The sequence below is a fragment of the Cajanus cajan genome, chromosome 2, assembly GCF_000230855.2.
Source record: "Cajanus cajan strain Asha chromosome 2, NIPB_CcT2T_4, whole genome shotgun sequence".
In the NCBI taxonomy this organism is placed as follows: Eukaryota; Viridiplantae; Streptophyta; class Magnoliopsida; order Fabales; family Fabaceae; genus Cajanus; species Cajanus cajan.
Window position 1 is genome coordinate 57076316 of NC_138518.1, and position 15933 is coordinate 57092248.

A 15933-nucleotide genomic window follows, 5' to 3' on the forward strand; every position below is an offset into this window, starting at 1 on the left:
ACCTCAAGTTTTTTTTTTGACTGCTGAAAAAGAAACCTCTAGTTTAATTACCTCAAGTTATATTTTTATCTTTATTTTTAAATTAATTACAAAAAATCCATAATTGAAATAATTTTTTTTTCTTTTTGTGAAAGGTGAAAATAATCTGACAATTTAAAATAAATGTTAAATATAATAAAAATAGGAGTTATAAATTATAATTAAATTGAATGGATTTGGATATTTCATTTAAAACAATAATTTTGATATTATTTTCCAGAAAAGTAAAAATAAAGTTTTGAAGCAGCATGAGCACCAACCTGGTCATGAGCATCACCATTCACCACCACTTTCTTCTCATTCTTGTACTTGGTCTCCTTCTTCTCCTTCATTTTCACTGAGTTGGACTTGGACTCCTTCTCTTTCTCTCTCAATTCACACTACAAATACTTACACGCACACACACACACACTCTATATCCATCTATGCCTCTTCTTCTTCTTCTGTTATCTGAGAATAAAAGTGTCTTGTGTCGCCTTCTCTCTTAACGTGCGCACCCCCGGCGCAGGATATGGATGCTCACGCCACTTCCTTCGTCTCCAAAGCGCGAACCGCCTTCCATTCCGCTGCTGCCAAAGCCGAGCGTGTTCTCCACGAATTCAAAATCGATCGAGGTGAGTGCGCGTTTTTGTTCCTTTCTCTTTCGTTCTCGCTCTGTGTGAAATGCGGTTCGTTGCTTTCTTTCTGTTTCGGAATTTTCGATTATTATTTTTTTTAAATTTTTTGGGAGAAAGCATTGACGCGGTTTTTTGATCGGTGGAGATTCTGAGAAGCAATTGCACGACGATTGCGGGAGGCGGCGCGGAGATGAATCTGCTCGGAGTGAGAACGAGTCAAAGGTTTGAAGATGCATCCATTTGCTTCTAGTGTGTGGATTTTTTGGTTAATTGGTTTTTTTTTGTTGTTGAAAAAGATATAGTGGATGTGTTTTTTAATATAATTTGTGTGTTTGCATTCACTGGATGAGATTATGGGATTATGCTAATGATTTATTCGTTTATGCGATTGTTGGAGATTCCACATTGACAAAGTGACATAACAAAAATAGAGTATATAAATGGTAAATAATTTTTACCTTATATGTCAGATTTATAAGGTTGAGTTAAGTTTAAATCCACTTTTTAAGATATTATTACAGCCTGAGCCTATCTTCACAATTGATGTTGTGCTTTATTGTGTTGCATGCAAGTCATTATCGATCACTCGTAAATATCCGGTCATGCAAACTATTTTATCCCACATTAACGAGTGATATGAAAAAAAAAAAATAGAGTATATAAATGGAGAATGATTTTCACCTTATAAGTTGGTATTGTAAGGTTGAGGTAGATCTAACTTCACTTCATAAGAGTGACTATTGGAATTTTCTTTTTTCAAATTATGAAATGGAAGTACATTTGTTTGCTTTTGATTGAAGCTCAAGTGTGGAAATGAGAATTTAGATTGCAGTGTCTGTTTGAATTTTCTTATTTTAGAGATAGTTTGTTGGTTGAAATGCTGTGTTATTTTTTGGCTGAAAAATAATCTAGTCCAAATATACAACGTGCACTAGGTTATTAAGCGTTGATGTGTGTTATTTGTACGTTACATCCCTACTGTAAAATTTTTAACTTATTTCTTATGCAAGATTTTGAAAATAGGAAATAGAATGGAAATAAGGTGGCGATTTTGTAATTATTTGTGATCAATAAGATCAGTTTTGTCTTGTACCAAACAGTTGCTTATAGTCCATAATGTCTCTTTGCCCAAACAAGATCAGCACAAGATCACTTATTTTTTTGTGTTATGTTTGGGTACTCAATAGGCAATATTTGTCCTTGGATGACTGTAATTACTTGCATATCTGATTTGTATTTTTGTAATGGGATGATGCAGTTCCTCAATGAACTGAAGCATATAAAGTGGAGACCTCCGCATATAGGAATAAAGCAGGACTGGCAAGATAGAATTAACAACATGCGAAAAGGGAGAAAAGAAGTCAAAGTAACAGATAAAGTTGGCATTATAAATATGGACTCTGTTCCATTTGATGATGAAAATTTGTACATTCTCAATGTGAAAAATGATCTTGATGCCAAGGTAAGAAGATCTGGAATTATAAATATGGACTCTGTTCCATCTGATAATGTATGCCAAGTGCCAGCTACTAACATTTTGTTTTCAACACATTATCTTTCAGACTTTGTCCCTGTCATCATTCATAAGATAGGAAAATATTCAATGCATGCATTTTATGCTTCTGATGAGTTAGTACTGCATGCTTATCTCATGGTTAACTGCCTGAGAAATCTTTCCAGTAAATTGAACATATTTTTCAGTTTCAAATTCACAAATTGATTGCTTCAATGACGTGTGATAAAAAACATTAATTTAGGCTTCAGAAGCAATTCATTCGCTTGAAGGCTTAACTGCTGTGACTGAACATCCCATTCCTCCATCGTCTGTCCTGAAGCAGTTGGCTATGGCTTTTGAGTAAGTTATGCTTGCCTTTTTCCTGTCAATTCCATGAATTGTTTAAGTTTCTTTTTTGTTGAATATGGCAAGATTCTGTTAATCAAATTATGACAACTGAAAGGCCTGTTTCTCACTCTCAGTTGCTTATTGCATTTTTTAAAATCCAACAGTAATAACTGTCCAAATTATCTTGACAATAGCTAAAGCTAGAGTAGTTTAAAATGTAAATATTTATGAGTCTTGTTCCTGTTATTTAGAAAGATTTTCAGCTTAGTGAATAACAATAAAACTAGCCTCTAAAACTTTTGGGCCTTTTCACTAGGGTTGGAAGGAAAACAAACTCAATGAAAGATTTGGTAGCTTCATCAGGAGGTTCGTCACCTGCCAGAGACAGGGCAGGTTTAAGTCTCTCTGCTGTGAAGGCTTTAGTGTTGCGTGAAAAAGAGGACAAACTTACCTCTGATTTTAGTAGCAATGAAAAAGTGGTGTATTTGATTAATTCATTGTTTGATCCAGGTATATGAAGTTTAGGTTACTAGTTGATGATATATTTACATCAATGAACATTATACTTTTATATTTAGAGCACTTTATTCTATGACGAACTTCCACATCCTTTGTAATCGTTGAAAGATATTTGCAGAGGGACAGTTCCTTAGAAGGAAGACCAACTCTGATCCAGAGGAAACTTCCATATCATATTTGCCAAGAGATATTCATGGTGCTCCTCCTGAAAGCCTAGTTGTTAAGCTAGCTGAAATAATTGGAAACTTCAAGACGCTTCGAGAAATGGCTCTTTTTTGGTGCAGTGTTGTTGCTGAAGTATGTTTTACTTGATAAGAATTATAGTTTATTTACTATATATTCTTTTATATTAAGAACCTAGAAGTTTATATTTTATTTAATCTCTAGATCACTTTCTGGTTTCTACAATGTTAGTTTGATGGTTGTAGATGGATTTTACTATCTTATTCAGTTTAATATTTTTATCCCCCTTGTTATCATATGATTTTTTACTCTGGTTAATAAGTCTCCTTCCAAGTTCCAACTACTCCCTTCCTTTAGCAAATAATTAAAAAAAAATAGAAAAGAAAAGGAAAGAAAAGCTGTAAACTACTCATGCTGTATTATTGGGTACTTTTAGACTCCTTTTTACATTTACTCATCCATGGAAAGAAATCCTACATGAATTTCTATTCTAGAATTTGTAACCTGAACTGAAGTAGGATACAGTAATGTCAATTCATTATTTTCTTTCTTAATTACCAGCTAACTAAGTGTGCTTTGAATTATTTTACTTATACAGCTGAGAAAACATTGGTCTGAAGAAAAATATTTACCTGGAGTCCCCCCAGATGACTTTCCAGATCTGAAGTCATGTCTTCTGTTTCAACAATTTCAAGTAATTAATTGTTGCATCTCTCGGAAAAGGCGGCATATTATTGCCACTGAATCTCTAGACTCTATGGTGATGGAAGCCAATTCAAATACGCTAGAATCAACAAATTACAGAGACAAAATTCCTGCAGGCCCTTTATTATATGCAAGATTAAGGACTGGAGAGCTTGTTCTCCGGCTTGGTGCTGATTGCCCATCCGGAGATCTGATGTTACTGGAAACTGGCGAGCCTACATACTCTCCTGTAACTCAGGTTTGATAGCTATTTGTAATTTTGTACTATACAATTATTAGAACTTGCTTCAGTACTTGATATGCCATATTCGTGGCATTTTCATGTAGGAGGGACCCTTGCTTACAGAAGATCTGATCAAAGAGACAGAGGAGTTTGTGCTGCGGACAGGGAGGTATGTAAACTATCTGAGATAATGAATCTTTTTCAAACAGGCACTAATTGGTGTGGATGTCTTATTTTGATTTCCACGCCTCCCCCCCCCTCCCTTTTTCTTTCTTCAATTTCTAGATTTATGTTGATGGACTAGTTGATCAACTGCATATATTCTCTAAATTTTATTTTTGCAATGTATTGATGACTATGTATTTGTATCTCCCATGTCTGATATGCAAATGACAGTTTCAGTTCACTGCATATCTGCATTTATGATCTAATAGGTTCTAGACTTGTAGTTATTTTTGGGTAGGCATCAAGTACCAAATATCCACAGTTTCTTGATTATTTTCTTTACCTTGTATGGTCAGTCTTGGTGCTGGGTGCTCTCAACTGCTCTCTGATATGCAGGCTTTCAAGGTCAGACTTTTCCTTGAAGAGAACTTTTCTTACTGTATTCTTTATGCTTTTGGAATGCATCTCTAATGTAGTGATGTTCTATCTAAGTTCTGTTTGTGCTCATGTTTTAGGCTGCGAATCCTGGTTGCATTTTGGAAGATTTTGTGAGATGGTACTCTCCTCCTGATTGGACTGAAAGTGAGGAAAGTCCCAAGGATAGAGATTCTTTTTATGGTGGTGAGTCAATGTCTGCCAGAGGTCAACTAAGTCTGCGAATGCAAAAAGAAGGTAGGTGTGCTAAGTACTAATGTCTTGCCCATAGTCTTTGATTCTTCATCCAACACAATTTTGTGTGGCTATGTTAACTGGCCGTTAGTGCTCTCATGTTTTGTCTTGCCCATAGTCTCATTACTAGTTGTGAAAACTTTTGCTATATTTTAATAATGCCAATAATTTATTTGTTTACTTACTTGGATTGTCATAGAAGTTGTAGTTTACTGAGGTGTGTGGAAGAAATGCATAAATCCATATTATATATGATAATGGTAGAAGTTGTTTAATGCAGGCTAGTGTAGGAACTTTTGTGGTTTGAAAGGCCCAACTTGGAATGTGTACCTTAGTGAAAGAGAGTGTTAAAAGAAAAAAATCTAATCTCATATACAATGATCTAATGAAACATGTATTATATATTCTCACAAGATACTGTTGCTTTATGACATATTTTGTAAGAAACATGGGCATTGTTAGGCCATTGGTTGGTTTTTGTATCATATAAGGAAACTTTGCTGAATTCTCCGATACATGTTGATGGTAGGTAACTTGTGGCGTGAATTATGGGAAACATCTAAACCAGTTCCAGCTGTTAAACAGGCACCTCTCTATGATGAGGATTTGGCAGTGTAAGTCTAAATATCCATTTTTATGAACTTGGATTTTCCCCTTTAAGACATATCACTTGAATGGCATTTTATATTCATATGTAGGGAGGACATCCTAGATACATTTGAGGACATCCTGCCTTCGGAGCTTTTTGGACAACTGTTTGTTTCACTTGTATGTTCTTTCTCTCCCTCTGTCTTCCTTTTACATCGCATAAGTTGTTTTTGTTTTGCCCTTATGTTTGGCTGACGTCCTTTTGACGTAAGTGGAGTATCCCGGTTATCCTTATTCGGGTGTCTCTTTTGATTTTCTGATTTTTGTAGCCTCTGTGTAGGCTGTTATCCGCTGGGGGATTCTGTCGTTCAATTCTTGACTGGCCTCTTCTGTTAGGCAAATCATCTTGATGTTCGGTATTTGGCTGGATGCCGAATTCCGCTTGGGGAATATATATTTTTTTTTATTTTTCTCCTTTTGTAGGGGTGCCTCTTGAGTAGGCGACTGGGGATTTGGGGATCTTATGTATCCCAGAGTATTATTTAGGAAGCCTCTGCAGGCTTAGCCTCACTCAGCGCTTGAGTCAGAGAGCTATCTTCCACTGAGGAAGTTTCAAGTCCTTTGACTGAATATTTTGCTTGGATGATCGCGCTTCCATTGGGGATTTTGACGATCTTGCTTTGATAGCTCTCGCTGGGGATTTGTTCCATGAGCTTAAGCTGAGGTTTCTCTGGGGAGTATTATTTCTGCGAGCCTCTCCAGGCTCAGTTATTCTGAGAGAGTATTATTTCGGCGAGCCTCTCCAGGCTCAATTATTCTAAGAGGGAGTATTGTTTCGGCAAGCCTCTCCAGGCTCAATTATTCTGAGAGAGTATTATTTCGGCGAGCCTCTCCAGGCTCAGTTATTCTGAGAGAGTATTATTTCGGCAAGCCTCTCCAGGCTCAGTTATTCTGTGAGAGTATTATTTCGGCAAGCCTCTCCAGGCTCAGTTATTCTGAAGGAGTATTATTTCGGCAAGCCTCTCCAGGCTCAATTATTCTGTACAATTTTGTGGATTTTCTATGTTTGTCTTTTATCGATTTTTGGGCTTTTTCCGTATTTTGCCTTTTTATTGATTTTGGCTTTTTCTGTATTTTGCCTTTTTTGTTGATTTTGGCTTTTGTTGTACAGAAATAAAAGTGCTAAAAGATTTAGACTCAAAGAGTGAAAAATTTCATTCATTAAATAAACATGAAATTTTGTACAAGGGAAATGATGGGATGCAGCCCATTCAAACAAATACATAAAAATAGGAAAAAGAAAGCCGGTCTTCATTCTTCTGCCGGCGGGTCCTGTGGAGGAGCGGGGAACTGGCGGTGCATCCAGACCGAGAGGTTGTCGAACCCCTGCACCAAAGTGTCCAGTCGAGTATCGGTGCTCTGCTGCCATGCGCTGATACTGTGCTGAAAAGTATCGAATCGAGTATCGATGCTTTGCTGTAAAGCGTCAAAGCGGGCATCAAAGTAGGCCTTATCCGACTGTGAGGTGCCGGCCTCTGGCTGTGGGCTGCCGTCGCCCTGAAGATCAACGTCATTGAAGAGCTCGGCGAAGGCATCGGGGCCATCCGCTCGTACATACCCCCCTCCTGACCTCGCTATGATCTTCATACTGATCAAGGTGGAGGCATTAATTGGCTTCGGTGCCAATGGCCCTGGCTCTGCGCCGTCTGGGCATCCCCAAGTCTCCGCAAGCCGTGAGAGGAGTGGGGCAACCAGGATGTATCCCTGCCTAGATCCTCCCTCTCGTGCCCCCAAGTTCTTGACGTGCTCGAGGAAGAAGTATCCGGGGTTGGCCCTCTGACTGGTGGCCATGCAGTATAATGCTAATAAATCTGGCCGTGTCACCGACTCGGGGCTCTTCCACCTGCCATGGATGGTGCTGGTGAGGATCTTGTGACAGATCCGAAGAGCGGTCGGGAGCCGGGTGCCCTTCACCCCGGCATGATAGTCTTCGTGGCCTGTGATCGCTCTCCACATGCCGACCAGGGTCCACTGATCAGGCCACTCGCATATAGCATCTCGATATGCCAGCTGATTAGTCCTGCTGAAAAATCCTGCTTGGACGTTGAACTCGTCCAACGTCAGTGAGCGGTACCCCTGGTTCATCCAGAAGTCAACTGAGCAGACAGCCTCCCCAAAACTGTTTGTCGACTCAGTAACGCCGACAGTGGCCAGAAACTCCTTCGTCGCTGTCAAGTACAGCTGAGAAGGGGGATCAAGGAGGAATCCCCATCCTATACTGTCGAAGTAGCCTCGGACTTCATCCTCCAAGCCCACTGTACGGAGAATGTCAAAGTCGAGTGCCCTCGACGGCTCGAAGGTGAATGACTCTATGAGCTGTAGCCGTTCCTGATGTCGATCTGTCATTACGAGTCGAGCTGGGGCTCTTTGCCTCTTTCTGGATGATTCAGCCATTTTGTATTTGGAGAAGATTTCTGGGTTTCACTCACAAGCAAGGTATGCAGAGGAATGAAGATTGGAATGCAAAAATAAGAAGGGAAAAACCTATTTATAGACAAAATTTCGCCAATACGGCCCGTATTGATTCAATACGGCCGTATTGACGTATCCGTTAGTGGGCAAAATTGGTAACCAATACTGGCTGTATTGAATGCAATACGGCCGTATTGAAACCAATACGCCGTATTGGTTTCAATACGGCCGTATTGCATTCAATACAGCCAGTATTGGTTACCAATTTTGCCCACTAACGGATACGTCAATACGGCCGTATTGAATCAATACGGGCCGTATTGGCGAAATTTTGTCTATAAATAGGTTTTTCCCTTCTTATTTTTGCATTCCAATCTTCATTCCTCTGCATACCTTGCTTGTGAGTGAAACCCAGAAATCTTCTCCAAATACAAAATGGCTGAATCATCCAGAAAGAGGCAAAGAGCCCCAGCTCGACTCGTAATGACAGATCGACATCAGGAACGGCTACAGCTCATAGAGTCATTCACCTTCGAGCCGTCGAGGGCACTCGACTTTGACATTCTCCGTACAGTGGGCTTGGAGGATGAAGTCCGAGGCTACTTCGACAGTATAGGATGGGGATTCCTCCTTGATCCCCCTTCTCAGCTGTACTTGACAGCGACGAAGGAGTTTCTGGCCACTGTCGGCGTTACTGAGTCGACAAACAGTTTTGGGGAGGCTGTCTGCTCAGTTGACTTCTGGATGAACCAGGGGTACCGCTCACTGACGTTGGACGAGTTCAACGTCCAAGCAGGATTTTTCAGCAGGACTAATCAGCTGGCATATCGAGATGCTATATGCGAGTGGCCTGATCAGTGGACCCTGGTCGGCATGTGGAGAGCGATCACAGGCCACGAAGACTATCATGCCGGGGTGAAGGGCACCCGGCTCCCGACCGCTCTTCGGATCTGTCACAAGATCCTCACCAGCACCATCCATGGCAGGTGGAAGAGCCCCGAGTCGGTGACACGGCCAGATTTATTAGCATTATACTGCATGGCCACCAGTCAGAGGGCCAACCCCGGATACTTCTTCCTCGAGCACGTCAAGAACTTGGGGGCACGAGAGGGAGGATCTAGGCAGGGATACATCCTGGTTGCCCCACTCCTCTCACGGCTTGCAGAGACTTGGGGATGCCCAGACGGCGCAGAGCCAGGGCCATTGGCACCGAAGCCAATTAATGCCTCCACCTTGATCAGTATGAAGATCATAGCGAGGTCAGGAGGGGGGTATGTACGAGCGGATGGCCCCGATGCCTTCGCCGAGCTCTTCAATGACGTTGATCTTCAGGGCGACGGCAGCCCACAGCCAGAGGCCGGCACCTCACAGTCGGATAAGGCCTACTTTGATGCCCGCTTTGACGCTTTACAGCAAAGCATCGATACTCGATTCGATACTTTTCAGCACAGTATCAGGCATCAGCGCATGGCAGCAGAGCACCGATACTCGACTGGACACTTTGGTGCAGGGGTTCGACAACCTCTCGGTCTGGATGCACCGCCAGTTCCCCGCTCCTCCACAGGACCCGCCGGTAGAAGAATGAAGACCGGCTTTCTTTTTCCTATTTTTATGTATTTGTTTGAATGGGCTGCATCCCATCATTTCCCTTGTACAAAATTTCATGTTTATTTAATGAATGAAATTTTTCACTCTTTGAGTCTAAATCTTTTAGCACTTTTATTTCTGTACAACAAAAGCCAAAATGAACAAAAAAGACAAAATACAGAAAAAGCCAAAATCAATAAAAAGGCAAAATACGGAAAAAGCCCAAAAATCGATAAAAGACAAACATAGAAAATCCACAAAATTGTACAGAATAATTGAGCCTGGAGAGGCTTGCCGAAATAATACTCCTTCAGAATAACTGAGCCTGGAGAGGCTTGCCGAAATAATACTCTCACAGAATAACTGAGCCTGAAGAGGCTTGCCGAAATAATACTCTCTCAGAATAACTGAGCCTGGAGAGGCTCGCCGAAATAATACTCTCTCAGAATAATTGAGCCTGGAGAGGCTTGCCGAAACAATACTCCCTCTTAGAATAATTGAGCCTGGAGAGGCTCGCCGAAATAATACTCTCTCAGAATAACTGAGCCTGGAGAGGCTCGCAGAAATAATACTCCCCAGAGAAACCTCAGCTTAAGCTCATGGAACAAATCCCCAGCGAGAGCTATCAAAGCAAGATCGTCAAAATCCCCAATGGAAGCGCGATCATCCAAGCAAAATATTCAGTCAAAGGACTTGAAACTTCCTCAGTGGAAGATAGCTCTCTGACTCAAGCGCTGAGTGAGGCTAAGCCTGCAGAGGCTTCCTAAATAATACTCTGGGATACATAAGATCCCCAAATCCCCAGTCGCCTACTCAAGAGGCACCCCTACAAAAGGAGAAAAATAAAAAAAAATATATATTCCCCAAGCGGAATTCGGCATCCAGCCAAACACCGAACATCAAGATGATTTGCCTAACAGAAGAGGCCAGTCAAGAATTGAACGACAGAATCCCCCAGCGGATAACAGCCTACACAGAGGCTACAAAAATCAGAAAATCAAAAGAGACACCCGAATAAGGATAACCGGGATACTCCACTTACGTCAAAAGGACGTCAGCCAAACATAAGGCATCGCTCAACTCAGAGAGAGAGCATCTGTGTCTACACTCCAAGGAGTCAGAAATTCCCCATGGGTACCAACTAAGCAATGCAAGTTGGGGCACAAAAACCTATGAATGACTGCACATCCCCTAGACGGATCCCTGCGTTATCCAGCCCTCAGCGGCACAAAATCAGAAAAACAAACCGTCGAAGCAGCATTGTGGACTGTGGAGACAAACTTATCTCAAAATCCTGGAGAGGGTAAACTCAACTGCCTCATGTTGAGAGGCAGGGCCTGGAGAGGTGATACTCAACTGCCTCATGTTGAGAGGCAAAACCTGGAGAGGGAAAACTCAACTGCCTCATGTTGAGAGGCAAACCCTGGAGAGGGCAAACTCAACTGCCTCATGTTGAGAGGCAAAGTCTGGAGAGACGGTACTCAAAGTCTGGAGAGACGGTACTCAGAGTCTGGAGAGACGGTACTCAAAGTCTGGAGAGACGGTACTCAAAGTCTGGAGAGACGGTACTCAAAGTCTGGAGAGACGGTACTCAAAGTCTGGAGAGACGGTACTCAAAGTCTGGAGAGACGGTACTCAAGGTCTGGAGAGACAGTACTCAACCATCAGCGTCGTCAGAGGCACGTTGGTGTTCAACTTCCGGCTCGGGCGTCGAGTGAAGTTGACCCTGGAGAGGGTAAACTTAGCTACCGAGGTTGTCAGAAGCGCCGAGGTATGCAACAACCTGGAGAGGCTACTCAACAATTTTCCACCGGAAGACGCTACAAGTCAGAAGTTGGCACATCACCCGGACAATTGGGTCAACTCCATCTCCTTAGTTATCTTTTGAACTACTGATATCATGGCCAGCTTATTATGTTATTTATGGACATAAGAATCATGCTGTGTATTTTGAAATTAATCCCGATTAGTTATTAATGCTCTGACTCCACAACAAAAATACCCATCGTAACTTGTATTTGCTATCAAATATTATTTGACAAAATAATTTCAGCTCTTAACAAATTTTTTAATGTAAATATAAAGTAATTTATTTTATGTGTTTAAAAAGGGTAAAAAGAAAACCAAGAAAAGTATTCCTTTGAAACATATATCATCTGCCTAAAATATACATGTAAAGGATGACAAGAAGTATTGCACTATTCCTTTTCTTATCTCTATTGCTATGCTGTGGGCTAATCCATCTCACATAATAATAATACCTTTTGACCTTCTGTCAATCAAAGAAGATATAGTCTCCACCAGAGTCAATTTACTGTTGATTATTCAACGTGATATCATGGACTTGGATGTTGTAAGAAAAAATGGACAAACATCTGATAGAACATTGTTGCTGATTAAAGTAAGAATTGCTTTTTGTCATGGACTTGGATAGTCCCATTTGAGTTATATGAAGATTAAATCATTTGTACTTATCTTCATCATCAATTTTTGTTATAATTATAACTGCTCTTAACTTATAATTTTTTATTTTTTAAAAATTTATGTAGTATATTAGCTAATTAATTTATTAAATGAGAAATTATCTATTTATGATCTTGCAATTATTTATAGTTTCTTGATAGATGTTCAACTTGTGTTTCTGTGACTAGATTTCAATGGTAGCTGGTAGTAAAAAAGGGAGTGAACTATTGATCAATGACTACCATTCTCGATCCTTACTAATCATAATTTCTGGTCTTAATTATACAGCTCGGTTCAGGATTTGCAATTGCTGAAAATGAAATTATGCTGTCTGCTAACATTGACTTATCGAAGTTGTTCAATGACTGCAAGGAGTACATAGTTACCACCTGTCAAAGCAACAAATTCAATGAGAAAGTCGATGAACTTGTTCAGGTGAGTACCAATACACTAAAGTGCCTAATCTACGAAGTTATATTGTAGCTCCAATATCCTTTTGAAACCTTTATAATATTGAATCTCACCTTAACGAATAAATTTCCAGTCCTCCGGTAATATATAATCTTCCGACTATAAATTGACAACTGACTTTGTATGGTAATTTTTCCCTGTTTTAACTTTTTTAAAGTAAAATAAAGAAAAATTAATTGCAAGAGAATTGGTACTATTGGAGTGCTGAAAATTTGCTCCTTAAGTAAATGGTCAAATTGTAACCAGTGGAGTGAACTCTAATATTGCTTCATTCATCTTTTGAAGAGGCCATTAACTAAATAAAGGGAAATTTAGGGCTGATCAAATTTTGTGAGACTTTGTACCTTTTACCAATTGAAATATTTAATTTCCCTATTTTAGTGTTTGGGTTTATTGTGCTACTTGATGCATCCTGTGCCTGTCCATATGAGGATGAAAAATTAATTACTTTGAAGTTTAGACTGATTATAATGATATTGGGGTCTTGATAGTTTTTCATGTGCAACTATTTAATAGTGACTTCAATCCAAGAAAGAAAATTAATGGTCATGTCCCTCTGTAGATGTATGAAATGGTGGAGACAATGTTGTTGAATCCAGATGAGGCATTGAAGACGATGAATCACCTGGAAGAATCAACCATGACTACCAGTGAAACAAAGCGTCGGTTGTGTACCGGTGAACCAAAACACCAGTTTAAGAGACTTAACCATATCTTTGGTGGCAAAGATAAACTATTGACAAGGCCTGTCTGGAAAGATGAGGTAAATGAAGAAGAAAAGCCGAGTCGACATTCTTTTTCAAGTTTCCTTGACAGCAAGTCATCTTTATTTTCAAAGAAGCCTCCTAAGCCTGGAAACCTATACCCTTCTGAGCATCCTTCCTTTCTGGAACGTGATTGGACGATTGTTTAAGCTAAATTCAGCTTCACCCTGTTTAGGACCAGGAACATACTTTTTTGTTTTTTTTCTCCCCCTTTCCTCCAGCCAGATAACTGTAAAGTAATTCCTTCATTCTTTTTTCATCTCTTAATTAGTGAATAGCAATTTTTAATGTATTATGGAATACCCCAATTATTCCTATAATCAGTTTTCTTGTTTAGCTTTGCTTGTTGTGGAGGGCTTGTACAAGGATGATCTGTCAAAATAGTAAAGTGTTCATTACTGCTTTTGCATCATGGTCATATTCTCAAGAGAACACTTGCCAGGTTTTTCTAGCAGCAGGTTCTCCATGCACCAAAATTGTCGGTCTTATTTTTAAGCTAAATGTATCCTTTGGATTAGTAACAATTTGGTTTACTCTGATGATTCAAATGCTTGAGCAACGATACGGTGACAACTGGAATTGATGTTTCTGTTGATTATATAGAACATAGACAATAACCATAGTTGATTGTAGGAATGAATTGACCATTACTTTAAAATTGGATGGAATGATCAATCATTTCTTGTTGCTACCAAATAAAATTTTATTTCATTTCATTTCCTTCAATTCATTCTTGTCGAAACTCAAAAAACACCTTGTTCCGGGTTTGTAGTCTATGACCAAAAAACCTCATTATATGATGGCCTAATGACCAAAAACCCTGTAGCGAGAAACAAATAGCAGCTGGATGGAGCACTCTACGCCAAGCAGGTGCGAGGTACCAAATAATAATTAACAAATATCGTGTAACGAAAAAAAAAGTAAAGAATCGTGGGAGAATATAGGAGACCCTGAGAGAGACTCTAAGATAGCTCACAACTCTTACTGTTAATACCTAATTCTCAACGTCCGTAAAGGTTGATGGGTGTCAAATTAAGATATACTTTTTCTTAGGAAACAATTTGGTAAAGTGGAGAGTAATCCAATCTAAAATAATTGCTAAAACTTTACTTCTTTTATGAAATTAAAAACAATGATAAGGTAAGAAAGGAGTTCAATTAGGCAATTGAATCGAAAGAAATCAATAATTTAAACAATGTGCAAATAAAAAGAATTTGTGAAAATTCATTAATTGGAGAACTCTATCACAATTTGTAATATAAGCTGAAGCTGTAGTTTTCTAACGTAATCATGGAGAATTTTTTTTTGGATCCATAACCATGGGCTCTAAAAATACACATTTTCTCTTCTAAATAAATTAATTATAATTATGGTTAGTAATCAAGAAAAGATCAATGACTACTCTTATTGACGTTGGAACCAAAGGCATGGAAACATTAAAAAAATTATATCAAGAACTTTGAAAAAAAAGTTTTTGATGAACTATTTAAAAAAAAAAATCGAAGTGTCCAATGACATTGTTCAAAGATAGTCCAATGGTTTTTACCACACAAGATATATATATATATATATATATATATATATATATATATATATATATATATATATATATATATATATATGGGAATGTTAATATATTCCCATCTATTTTTTAGTTGGAGTATGTTAGCAACCTACACCAAAATTTTAGGACAAGAAAGTCACTCATTTCTTTTGATTTGGTTAATTTATATAAAGGATATTTATATGAGAGATGAGAGAAAAATGAGTTAAAGAACGAATTCAATAGGAGAGAGATAAATGAGTTAAAAAAAATTTAATATGAGAGAGATAAATGAGTTAGAGAAGATATTTAATAAGAAAGATAAATGAGTTGGAGAAGGAATTTAATAGGAGAGAGAAATGACTTATTTTCTTTTAAAATTAAATTAAATTATTATAATATCCTTTATACAAATTAATCAAATCAAAAGAAATGAGTGATTTTCTTATCCTAAAGTTTTGGTGTAGGTTGCTAATATATTCCAACTAAAAAATAGGTGGGAGTATATTAGCATTTTTCATATATATATATGGGTTAATCACTTATACACTATCAGTGTAAAGTTTTTTTACACTGATAACTTATCATATATTTTAATAGTGTCATGTCAATTGCTTATTTAATGAAATAAAGATAAAATAAAAATTTAAAAATTTTGATTGGTTGTCGGTGTAAAAAACTTTACACTGGAAGATTAACTATATATATATATAATTTGTATATCTTTATACATACAACTAATGCATACACATTCATTTTGAAAAAGAATAGTGTTTGTTAGTTTGTCTTACGCTAAAAAAAAGTAAGTTAACTATGAGTTAGTCACACTTTTATGACAAAGAAACAAAAAGAAAAGCATTTTGTAAATGTTTATCTAGAAATGGTTTTTGTGCACAGTCATAACCTGCAAATGCAATTGTAACATAGTTCTCTCTCCTACTCAACACAAAAGGGCAAAGGCACCTGATGTACCTCCCTAAGACGTGCAAAAAGAATGCACTTACATAAATGCTTTGTCCTTGTGCACTTACAAAAACCCTTACAAAAAGAATGCCCTACTCAACCTGATGTGTTTGAGAATA

At 38.5% G+C, this 15933-nt stretch overlaps 1 protein-coding gene across 2 annotated transcripts; it reads left to right on the forward strand.

The window, feature by feature from the left end:
• The first annotated feature begins 284 nt into the window (after positions 1 to 284).
• Positions 285 to 13720, forward strand: LOC109811275 (uncharacterized). 2 transcript variants are annotated; one of them, XM_020374966.3, is made up of 14 exons: positions 285 to 653; positions 802 to 878; positions 1915 to 2118; positions 2414 to 2511; positions 2816 to 3009; positions 3137 to 3315; positions 3800 to 4144; positions 4234 to 4298; positions 4651 to 4699; positions 4810 to 4966; positions 5493 to 5577; positions 5662 to 5731; positions 12362 to 12508; positions 13107 to 13720. In XM_020374966.3, exons 1-14 carry the CDS (start codon positions 551 to 553, stop codon positions 13455 to 13457), a joined length of 2124 nt encoding a protein of 707 aa, XP_020230555.1. In that variant the 5' UTR covers positions 285 to 550; the 3' UTR covers positions 13458 to 13720. The 2 variants fall into 2 exon arrangements, with proteins under 2 accessions (XP_020230555.1, XP_082924615.1); XM_083068489.1 differs by having other exon boundaries at positions 286 to 653; positions 774 to 878.
• The last annotated feature ends 2213 nt before the right edge of the window (positions 13721 to 15933 follow it).

Coding starts and splice junctions, on each gene's coding strand:
- LOC109811275 (XM_020374966.3), top strand. CDS start 551: ATGGATGCTCACGCCACTTCCTTCGTCTCCAAAGCGCGAACCGCCTTC. Junction 5,578..5,661: donor TATGATGAGGATTTGGCAGT/GTAAGTCTAAAT, acceptor ATTCATATGTAG/GGAGGACATCCTAGATACAT. Junction 5,732..12,361: donor GACAACTGTTTGTTTCACTT/GTATGTTCTTTC, acceptor TTAATTATACAG/CTCGGTTCAGGATTTGCAAT.